The sequence below is a fragment of the Asparagus officinalis genome, chromosome 8 (genome assembly GCF_001876935.1).
Source record: "Asparagus officinalis chromosome 8, Aspof.V1, whole genome shotgun sequence".
NCBI lineage: Eukaryota > Viridiplantae > Streptophyta > Magnoliopsida > Asparagales > Asparagaceae > Asparagus > Asparagus officinalis.
The window spans coordinates 24,651,492-24,663,592 of record NC_033801.1 but is presented as its reverse complement, the minus strand read 5'-3'; the positions used below and the strand labels follow the sequence as shown (position 1 = coordinate 24,663,592).

General features: G+C 38.3%; 1 protein-coding gene across 6 annotated transcripts in view; it reads right to left on the bottom strand.

Annotated features, from left to right (window-relative positions):
• Positions 5,552-12,101, bottom strand: part of LOC109823044 — a 12,895-nt gene continuing 6,345 nt past the window's right edge. For 2 of the 6 annotated variants that reach the window (XR_002242384.1, XR_002242383.1), the window contains exon 3: positions 5,552-7,914. Coding sequence is in view for 1 of the 6 variants with exons in the window: in XM_020389375.1 (XP_020244964.1) it covers positions 5,822-6,027 (206 nt within the window). In the remaining 5 variants the exon portion in view is untranslated. The remainder of the gene's footprint in view (positions 7,915-12,101) is intronic. The other 4 variants (XR_002242385.1, XR_002242386.1, XR_002242388.1 and 1 more) reach the window with 4 other exon arrangements.

Genomic DNA, 12,101 nt, shown 5'->3' with positions numbered 1-12,101 from the left:
TGATTGAGATCATAAACAGCATGGCGAAGGAGACATACATGTCTCGGAGGAATATTGGACCCTGGAGACGGTTGCATATATATTGTCTCAGATAAAGAGCCATGGAGAAAAACATTTTTGATATCTATCTGGTATAAGGGCTAACGATGAGCAGCAGCGACCGAAAGAAGAGTACGAACGGTGGGCATCTGAGCAACAAGAGCAAATGCCTCCTCATAATCAATACATTATTGCTAAGTAAAACCTCGAGTCACTAAACGAGCTTTCCAATGTTCAATGGTACCATCAGGATGATACTTGACCTTTTAAACTCATTTACTGCTAACTAAAGAGATGCTAGGGGGACAGGGAACAAGATCCTAGGTATGTGTCTGCAAAAAGGCCTGAAATTCGTCAGCCATAGTCTGTCACCACTCTGAAAATTGAACGACCTTTTGAAAGGACTTTGGCTCAACTATAGTATGAATGGCAGCAAGAAAATTATGAAAGATATATGAATAGGAAGTAACCGAAGCATACCGTGTAGGCATGACATATGGGCGTTTGCCTCGATGAAGAGCAAGAGGAACCTCAGACGGGGGAGATGCTGGCGTAGGTGCATAGAGGTCACCGGTATTTTCTAGAGTGGGTGTCGTGTCTACGGGATAGGAATCAAATGGTAGAAGAGAAGGCTCGGGTGAGGGAGAGTCAACAGAAGGAGATGGAGAGATTTTAGGGAGATCTCGAAAGAAGAATTGAGGTAAGGAAGTGGGTGATGCAGCTGGCGGAGAAGCACGATCAGTAGTATGGAGGAAATTAAAATCATCAGAAGCAGAATAAAATGGAGAATCCTCTTCGAACTAAACATGTCGAGATATATGAACTCGATGAGATGCGGGATCATAACAACGATAATCTCGATGTTCCAAACTAATTCCTAAATATACATAGAGAACAGCTCTTGGAGACAATTTATCATGTTTGTGAGATGGCAGAAGAACGAAACAGCGACAACAAAAAACGCGGACCAGATCATAACGGGGAGGATGAGTATAAACACGACTATGAGGAGTAGCACCAGAAAGAGAGCTAGATGGAGTGATATTAATAGCATGAGTAGCAGTGATAATAGCCTCAACCCAGAAAAGACGAGGAACAGAGTAAGAAATGAGCATGGATCGAGCAGTATCGAGAATATGACGATGTTTACTTTTAGCAATACCATTTTGCTCATGAGTGTAGGGACATGACTGTTGAAAGATAGTCCCATGAGAGGACATGATAGAGCGCATGGTAGAGGATATGTACTCTTTGGCACAGTCAGAACGAAAAACTTTAATACGAGCTTGCCATTGAATGAAGATCATCGCAGTGAATGCTTGATAAGGAACAAGTACGTCAGAGCGATTTTTAAGTAGGTAAACCCATGTATAACGAGAAAAATCATCGATAAAACTAACATAATATAAGTAGCCAGATGAAGAAGGTAGAGGAGCTGGCCCCAGATATCAAAATGAGCCAAATCAAATAAGAAAGTGGAAACAGATGTACTGGTTAGAAATGGTAGAGCAATAAATTTAGCCAATTTATAACCAGTACATGACTCAATATAAGAAGGAGAGAATACGGGACCAAGTACTCCGGACTAGATAAGACTTTTCAGTCTTTTTAAGACACATGACCAAGTCATCTATGCCACAAATCTACGAAAAGCAAGGTAGAAGATCTTGGACTTACAGAAGCAACAAGAGAACGTAGACGTATAAACTCTGTAAGGTAAAGATATTCCAGAAAATACAGTTTGTGCCTCCTCCGACTGGCCCCAATAGTCTTGCCCGTCTGCGAATCCTGCACAATACAAGTATTAGAAGAAAATAAGACAAGTAGGCCATCCGTACATAAGGAGCTAACAAAAATTAAATTCAAACATAGCTGTGGAGCCACATAGACGGGGCCAAAAGTTAGACGACCAGATGGGTCAGTTTGTAGAGTGATAGAGCAATACTGAGTGATAGACAAATGTTGTCCAGTAGCCGTGTAGATAGAGGGAAGAGAAGAGGAAGTGAAGACAAAAGATAAGAGGGAGGGATTACGAGCCAAATGAAAGGAACAACCAGAGTTAAAAATCCAGAGATCATTCATACCAGAGACTGAAGGGTTAGCTGAAGAACCAACAAGACGCATACCAGAGAGTTGTGCAGTAGATGTAGAGGCTTTATGCTAAAGAGCATCAATTTGATGGAGAATATCAGAGAGTTGTACAACAGATGGAGAGGTGGTATGCTGAAGAGCCGCAATTTGACAGCTAATATTTGCAGTAGCTTGAAGAGACTCAATTTGACGGCGAATATCAGAAAGTTTTATAGCAGATGGAGAGGTGGTATGCTGAAGAGCCACAATTTGATGGATAATATCTGCAATAGCTTGAATGGTAGGGTCTGAAGTGGTAGATGACATAACATTGACCAGTAATCCTGGTGCACTAGAGGATCGAGACTGATAGGATCTCTGACTACGGCCAGTTCCTGAGGAACGTAACTCAGGATGAAGCTGAAAACATATCTCAAAGTGGTGTCCCTCCTTCTTGCAATAGGTGCAAAAGAGTTTAGGCCGAGCCTGAGAAGCAGGTGCCAATGAAGAGTCCATAATAACAGCAAGTCAAAGTTCAAGATAATAATCCTTGAACGAAATCTGAATGTTTAAAGGAGAACACGAAGGTTAATGTAGAAACCTGAAGGTTAATGTAGAAACACGAAGGTTAAAATGACTGTCAAATCTGAGAAAAAAGAAGCAACCGACGACCAAGGTGGCCCGAAGATCGGCCAGATCTGATACTCACGTCGGAGACCTATAACGGATTAATGCCGATGTTGAGACTTTGAGACGTTGAAATGGATTGAAACGGCGATACCGTAACTGATTGTGAAACGACAATGTTGTAACTGATTGTGAAACGACAATGTCGTTTGTTTGAGGCCGAGAGACGGCTTGAAACGACGATGCCGTAAATTTGAGACCGATGGACGATCTTGAAACGGAGATGCCGTAAATTTGAGACCAAGAGATATTCTTGAAATGGTGATGCCGTAAATTTGAGATCAAGAAACGATCTTGAATACGAGAACGCGAAACGCGTTAAGAGACCGCAAAGCGGCAAGACTAAAAATCAGGCAAAGGAACGCAAAAAAGACGTTTAAACGGTTGCAAAACAGCAAGACCAAGATTTGGCAAAAAGAACACTAAACCGTTAAAAAAATTTATTGAAAGAGAAATAATAACCCTAGCTCTGATACCATGATAAAGTAAGAGAGAGAGAGAGTATTAAGTAAATTTCTCTTAAGTTGAATATTGAGTGTGCACATATATTTATACAAGTAGAAGTGGGTGAGGTGTGTTCTCACAATCAATGTGGGACTAAAAACCCACTACTAACACTATTATTAACACTATTATCAATATTTTTTAATGTTAGTTTTTTTTTTTTTTGCTTCTTCATGTTGGTGATTGGAGGATACAATATGCTCAAACTTTCCATAAAGTCCCTCCATATCTTGCTGATAAATTGGGAACCTTGATGAAGTGACTTGATACGGCAATGTTTACTAAAGAGTGCTTGTCCGTCGTATTGTTTGATAACCAACTGCCAAAACTGTGATGCTTATTTTGGAATTGAAAACAACTTTTTTTTAACAAAGTTATGCAACAAAAGTACAAAACCCACCATGGGTTGTGCAGGCGGTTAAGAGATGCAACGATGATTCTGCTAACACTATCTAGATTTCTAATTAGCTCCAAATCTCTAGTTCCATCTCGTTTGTCTAAGGGCATGTTTGTTTGCACGAAAGTAATTATAAAGTAGCTGAAATAAAAAAAGTAGATGCTACTTCTGCTACTTCCAAGCAAAAAAATGTGTTTGATTCTCTGAAAAACTTACTTTCAATACTTCCTTAAACGCTTATATGGCACCTACGTGTCATCATTACTTCCAAAATATTTTTTCAATCCTCAATACTCAGAAGTAGCTCGGAAGTAGTTGAAATACATGTTAATTAGGAAATAAATATTTTTTATTAATATTTCCTTTATTAGTCACTTCTAACAAATTTTCATTGATAAAATTGCTCTTAATTTTAACAATTATTTTGTAGTAAATTGTGATGGTCATCGGCCAGCTTTTCTTTGGGATGAAGAGAACAGTTTGTCTATTAATTCTTTATCTAAATACCACGTTGATGTTACGATCAAAAGAGCGAGGAAGGAGGGAAATATGAGATTCATAGGAATTTATGGTCATTCGAGTCTCATCGTAGGTGAGAGATAAATAATTATTTTGAAGCTATGTAGTTGAAGGATTCTTCTTGCTCTCAAGTGGCGAGGGGTCATAGTGGCATGAAACTGGTTGTAACGTACTAGATCAAATTAAAGAGCGTGACGTGACTTTAAAATTGTGGAAGCAACATGTGTTAATTACTTCCTAGTAATATTTCCAAATGTTATCCAAACAAAAAAGTATATAAATAGGAAGAAGTTCTACTTCTATTACTTATAAAAATATATGAAACAAAAAAATGTTATTTCCGCTACTTCCCACTTTATAGTTTTGAAAATTACTTCTATAACTTACTTCTTACTTCTAATACTCTCATTATTCAAACGGGCCCTAAGACAAAGTGTTGGGAATGAAATGTTGGACCCACGCTCCCCCAAGTCTACTTGGTAGGTCTTAAGATCATCATGTCTTGCCAAGTTTTCCCTTGTATCATAAAAAAAAAAAGTTAACGAAACAAACAATTACACAAGTGAAATGTTTCGCAAGTGTGAAAGTAGCATAAATATGAAATCTTTTTAATTTAATAATATAATAAGTTCAAATCATTACACGAGACTATTACAAGAGACTAGTAGCCTATTTCTCAAGTTGCCCTTGAGAACAACCTTCAAAATTCGCTAGGGGTCTAATAAGGGTTCGTACATCTTTCATCCCTGAGGTTCGCACACGTCGTCTGCAAGGGCAGATCTCTAACAAAACTTCAAATTCACCACAATTGCTAGGGCCGAATACTTATTTGCCCCTTTGTAGGAGTTGGCCAATAATCCTCACAACATGAGGGTTTTTTGGTAGTTTTTTAAGGCTCCTGTTTGGATAGGGATTTGTTAACGATAGGACTTTGGGATCCCATTTAGACAGGGTCTTTTGGAAGATCCGAATCCTATTCCGGTAGAGTTTTAGGAATTCTTCTTGCACGGGAATTTAACCTTTTGTTTATGCTCGGATCTACAGCAATAGAAACTAGGGGTTCTTAGGTATTACCGCCTTACATTGAACGTACATAATTTGACGTTAGCCCCTTACATATCTATATTGTGATATTAGCCCTCAGAGTTGCTATGATGTGTTAATATGAGGGGCTCATATCAACACATCGTGGCTATTTGAAAGATTAATATCATAATATGAACCTAACCACAGGGGCTCATATCAACATACTTAAGCTATTTGAGGGCCCTATATCAAAATATGGAGATGTAGGGGGCTAATATCAAACTACTTATGATTTAAGAGGCTAACATCTTTAAAATAAAAACCTAGAAATTATTGAGAAAAAGGGAGCATCTTAAGAGAGCATCAATAGGTCAAATCTACAGAAAAGTTTTTGTATCTTCTGGAAGATTATTTGATGTGGTGAAAGCTATCTGCCGTTGCATGTGGGCGTAGGGCTTACTTTGGAGGTATTTGTGATCGTCCATTCTTTTCTGTGGTTTGTTTCCTTTGACAACTTTCGCTACGTACACTTGATGCATGCTAAGTTGCAAAACTTTCGCTACGTACACTTGATGCATGCTAAGTTGCAACTTGTGCTGCAAACTTGTTAGGATCTTTGAATCCGACAAATAAATAGATCCGCAGAGGACTTGTGCTCTGGTTCGAGACTGCCCGGAGTAATCCCCCTCTCCTCCTCTTATAATGAGGTAAAATATCAGTGAAGACCTTCCAAAGTTCAAAGATGCTGATAATGGCGCCACATTCTCTGGAACTGATGAAACTATCTGTGCAGTTAAAAGTGCCATGAACAAAGATGTTCCTGGAGAGGACAAAGAAATTTACGAAGGGCCCCTTTTCAAAGAGGTTCAACATTGATGAAACCAACTGCGAGTCATCTGGCCAAGCAAAAACCATCTTCGGTAGAACCTAATCAGCTCGCGAATAGGTTCCCCAAACCAGATGTACCAAAACATGAGTTAAATCGCTAAGGATTCATCTGAGAAAGAACTCAGCTACAACTTGCGAAAATGTAACTTTTGAAAGCTGTACAGATACCGTTGCCATAGTCTTACAGAATTGAAGTTTTTACAATCATATAGAAACACAACGCTTAATGTTAGTCATGGTCGAGGTTTGCAGAAAACATATATTCCCTGCTGTTGTACTTAAAAAAAAGCAATTTTAATATGTGGCAAGTTGTAGGTAATGAGGAAAAGGGGGAAAAAACTTTTTGGTATCTTTGTCTACGAGAAAACCGATTAAGAACAAAGGAAGAGTAAATTTAACAATAGCATCTGAAGACCTCTTCATCATGTGACAGTTGCCAGGTCTGGGATAGGAATACATTACCGTAGAGCAACATTCAATAAATGGGAACCGTCTATTACAACACAAGGACAAAGTACTTGCTTGTTACCTAAGCTTGAAGGCTTGAAGCCAAGACATACTATTGAAATTTGTTGCAGTAGTCTTAAATTAGCAGTCACCCTCAAAATGCATTCACAAGTTTAATAGATTCAAGTATGAATCTTCCAGGTTTGCACAGATCATATTGCATCTGTGCCCCATTGAACACTGCACTGGGCTTATCCGTAGGCTTAAAGTGTAACTGAGATCTTTCTGATTTCTCACATAATGAAATCTAATGGCACTGCGAAAGACTCAAATATTTAAATTGAAATAACCGCAAAGCAATCAACAGTTTAAAGAAAAAAAATACAACTTCTGTTTACCATTAAAACTTGAAAATTAGAAATATATATGACAATTGCCAGACCGGTGCATGGGAGTATATATATACTCAACCATGGGAAAATTCAATCACAATTTACAATACAAGGACATAATACTTGCTTGATACCTAGAGCTTGAAACTATTGAAAATTGTTGCAATAGTCTTCAATAATCAGTTGATCCTTAAGTGGTGGTTTCTTCAGCTTCTTAAGTCCCCAGATCAGAAAGTTGGAAACAAATGATACCAATGACGAGGCACGAAAGCTGGTCATGCGCATGATATGTCGCAAATGCATGAAGTATACAAATCTCTAAAAGAGGATTTTTGATGTATGCAAAATGATAGAAGCCACAATTATGAAAGGCGTAAAGTGCACACATCATACCTATACTAAAAAAACATGTTACTTGAAACATGTTCAAGAGATTACAGAAGCAGTTTATAGACTCCTGTAACTTATGGTAAAAAATCAATCCCACTTCACAGGTAATTGTTATGGATCTTCAGTGGAACATAATAATAAAAAGCAGATTGAGAAAACAAGCAGTTAGATTAGTGCACATGTCTAATAAGAAACAAAGGTACCTGACCGAGGGGACAAAAAAATCAGGCTGTTCCGTGCAGATGACGGTTTCTGCTTAGGAATATCAGAGGCGTAAGTAAAATAGTTTCAGAATTTTTTTTGCACAGAGTCATGGCAAACAGAAATGCAGGGAAAAAAAGAAAAAAGAAAAAGAACTGTCTGTATTATAAATGTTGACAACCAGTGTCTTTGATCCCCAACCTAAGGAGCAAGAGCTGGCTAGTCAGAATCCAAACCAGCTGCTCCAATCTAAAAAGTGCTTTACATTTATTCATAGTCTTCTACTAATTAAAGAAACAGAAGGAAAAAACTCACATTGCCAACTGCAGCAAGCGTCACGAAGAACTTCTTCGGCTGATTTGATGTTGAATAAGGGTAAGTCCTCAATTTAATTATATTTGAAGCAATAATTTGCTAATTCCTCAATTTGTATGATAACTATCAATTTCAAGAGAGGAGAGACATAAGAGAGGAGGTGAGATAAGTGAGAGAAAGAACTCTGTTTATGCACTCCGCCATAGACGTTCTCTCATTCATGTCCCACAATGTAGGGCAACATAATTAATCATGCAACTTCAGTGTATTTCTACTTGCTTTGTTGGCAAATGTAGATCATTGATTGTGAACAAATATAACGAAGAATCATCCTTGTATGGCATGTCCTAGAGCTGCATTGCATACGCTTCATAGATTTAAATATTAGTGTTCTTTGATGCATTACATTGCAAGTCTAATAGTAAACCCTGGAGAGGTAGTACAATTTGACAGAGTTCCTTTACTGGTTTTATTTAGATTAGTTAATTTTATTCCGATTATTTAATTTTTTGAAAGGTGAAAAACAGGAAATTAAATTTGTTTTCATCTTACTCAACATGAGTGCCCCCTTACTCCGCGTGTAGAAAGGAAATAAATCAATCAATCAAATAACAAGAAGCTTCATAAAGTGTTATAGGAATTAGATATCCATTAAGCCCTTTTTTTCATTTTTCTTTTTGTGGTGGTTGGTGTTTTTTTCCGGTGGTCTTTTTGTATTCTATTACCAATGAGAATGCATATCATATCATTTTCATTTTGAGTAAGTGTGGGTACAACAGCTATAGGATAATCTTTAGAGTTACTTGTGAACACTTCATTTCCTATTTATGACCACTCTTGATTTGTAACTCAGTAGGTTGGATCCGTGTTATGTTGTGTTGACTGTTTCTACAAAGGTGATGAGAAGATACTTTCGACCGTTAAGTTCCTTGGTCCTCTAATGCAAATGGATGGATTTGTAACCCCCACCAATGCATCTCACTGCAAAAAATTCAATTTTCATTTTTTTTCAAAATTTATGGGAGGATTTCTCACTACCTACTGTAGCTGAGTATTGGGTTCTCCAAACCTAAATTATTTGCTTCTCCAAACCTAAATTATTTGCTTCTCCAAACCTAAATTATTTGCTTTTCCAAACCTACTGAATAAAAGACTTGGGGTTAGAGGAATCAAACTCAACACTGGGTTCTCCAAACCTACATGTTCTACCAAGGCCATGAATGTTCTGCTTTTGTCAATCCGCTTATGGTTGAGATCAAACTAAGTGTTCAATCACTTAATTCATGCGGAAATGTCAACAATTACACTGGCTTTCGCAGCAGAGTTAACACACACAATTTTTTTTCCGGTTGTGTGTGTATGTGTGTCTGATGTTGAGTGGGGCATAAAGGAAACTTCTTTTAGAGGAGGAAACAAAATCCAGTATGAAAGAAATGTGAGAAAAAAAATGCTACAACAGAAAGAACCGATATATAGTTGTCGTGTAATAATCCTGCAAAACTCCGCTCCATATTTTAGTTCAAATTTTTCTTTGCTCATTACGTATGGGAAGTTACTACCTCCCACAAGGGAAAGGAGGGTCAAACATTGTTTTGTTGCGAATTAACCTCTACACTGATAGCAATTTGTTGGAAATTGATCAAATATACAACACCATGCTTATAGTGTGTACTGCAGAAAACTATTAGCGATACAGTACAAAATGATCTTAATGAAACTAGCATGTAATCACAAAAGCAAGAACAACGAGATTTACATGGTTCAACAATTTGCCCATGTCCACAGGAGAAAGGGTGGGGTTCCTTTATTTTATCAAGAAGATCTCTCAAACCCTAGCTTGCAAATCCTCACAAGTAATAGATCTCTCTTCTTTTTCTCTCTTTTGGTGATTGTAACTTCCGGGACTCCTCATGAGATAAAACCCCAACTTGATGGGAGACCCTTTAAATAGGATTCTAACTGGATACCCAAAAGCCCACCAAAAAAATAGTAAAAATAAAAAACCAAAACAGCCCTAAAAACACCCAAAACAGAAGAAAAACCGACGAGTGCACGTGTCTAAGCTCTAGACTTGGACCGCCTGCGGTGGGAGCGTGCGATCCACTCTTTGGACCATGACTACATGCAGGTACCACACATAGTGAAGCTTGTTGCTGCAGCTTCTTTTGTGTTGCTGCTGTCGCTTTCATTTTCACAAAAGCCCTCTCAATTTGAATGTGAGTTTGTATTCTCACTTTGGAAATCTATTCAGTTCAAATTAAAGATTGGGAAAGACTTCAAAATGAAATCCTTAAAAGAAGTTTGGCTTAATTGGACTGCTGGGGGAAATAAGGAATGCAAGATGAAAAGAGACGTTCTCTTTTGTGCTCTTCTTTGGTGCATATGGCAGGAGCACAATGATAGACTCTTTTCTAACAAGAAGAAGAGAGCGTTGGAGATTTTGAATAAGATTATGATTTTTTCTACATTTTGGCTAGGTTCTACAATCTCAGTTAGAGCGGCCAGATTGTTAGCAAGAAGAAAGAAGAAGAATGAGAGACTGGGGGTGATTCAGCCAGCTGGAGCTGCAGGGGAGGAGAACAGTATCGTGATTCAACTGGATTAACCTCAATCTTCAGTGCTTTAGTTTATATGGTGATGAGTAAGATTGTTGTTGGATATGATACTTCTTTTGTGGTAGTTAAGCTTTCTTTTGGGAGTTTTAATCTTTGTACAAAAGGGTTTTGGTGCTTTTGTATTTTCAGTTGACTTTTTGTGCACATTTTTTGGTTGGGAAATGTGCATTTTATATGTAACAACCAGTTATATTTAGCTGGATGGATTACTATATAGTAATCCATCCTTTTTCTCAAAAAAAAAAATTTGGGTCATTTACAACAATCTCCATCTTGGCTCAACTTGTATTTATCACCCCTTCTCCTCCTTCACGGCTCTACCTTATGCCGCGTACCATCCTTAAAACCATGAGTATCTAAATACTTTCATGACCTCGACCAGAAGCTCCGTGCCTTCCTCAAATCTATGAGTATACCGTACATCTGTCATGACCTCCACCTAAATTCAAATATTGTCGTGGTCTCCACCTGAGACCACGTGCCATCCTCACTAAGTGAGTGCCTGAATGAAGTCCAATGACGCATTGACATTCTTTTCGTGACTAGCTTCGTCATGCTATCTGATGGATTCTCCCTTGTATCAATCTTCACCATCTTGATATCCTTTCTTGCTTTCCACTCTCTAATTTTGTAAAAGTGTATCTCAATATGCTTCGACATCCAATGAAACACCTGATCCTTTACCAAAAAAGGTGTTTTGACTCTAACAATATAACTCTGTGGTAGTAGTCTTGAATCTAAAATCAGTAATCGATCCCTTCAACCATAGAGCCTCCTCTGCTGCTTCAACTGCCACCATGTATTCTACTTCAGCTGTTAAAAGTGTAATAATATCCTGCAACTTTGACTTCCAACTAATCAGCCTACCTCCAACAGTGAATACAAAGCCTGCAGTCAACCTTCAATGATCGAGATCTCCTGCATAGCCTCAATCTACATAACCCTTCAACTCGCTCAGCTTCTCATGCTCCTTTTGGATAATAGCTTGTGTCTTGTTGTACCTTTTAGATACTGTAGTATCCACTTCACCACCTCTCAGTGAGGCTTCCTTGGATTCAACATGTACCTGTTCACCAAACTCACCGCATACAATAAATCTTGCCTCGTCCACACCATAGCATACATAAGTTGTTCAACCGCACTGGCATATGGTACTTGAGACATCTCTTCCTTCTTGTTTGTATTCGAACACATGTACGCCTGAAGTGATTGGTAATGGAGGTGCTCGCCGGTTTCATCTTCTCCATGTTGAATCTTTCAATCACCTTTTCAACATACTTCCCTTGGGATAAGAATAGCTTTTCTGCTTTTATGTCTCGATAAATCTCTATCCCAAGGATCTTCTTAGCTTCACCCAAGTCCTTCATGTCGAATTCCTTGCTCAACTGAGCCTTCAACTTCTGAATCTCCTGCTTATTCATCGCTACAACCAACATCTCATCCACATACAATAAAAAGTATATGAACGCACCCTCACTGTATTACCTAAAGTAAACACAACTGTCATACTCATACTGAGTGTATCTCATTGCCGACATGAATGAGTCGAACCGCTTGTACCATTCTCTTGGAGATTGCTTCAATCCATAAAGTGACTTCTACAGAACGCAC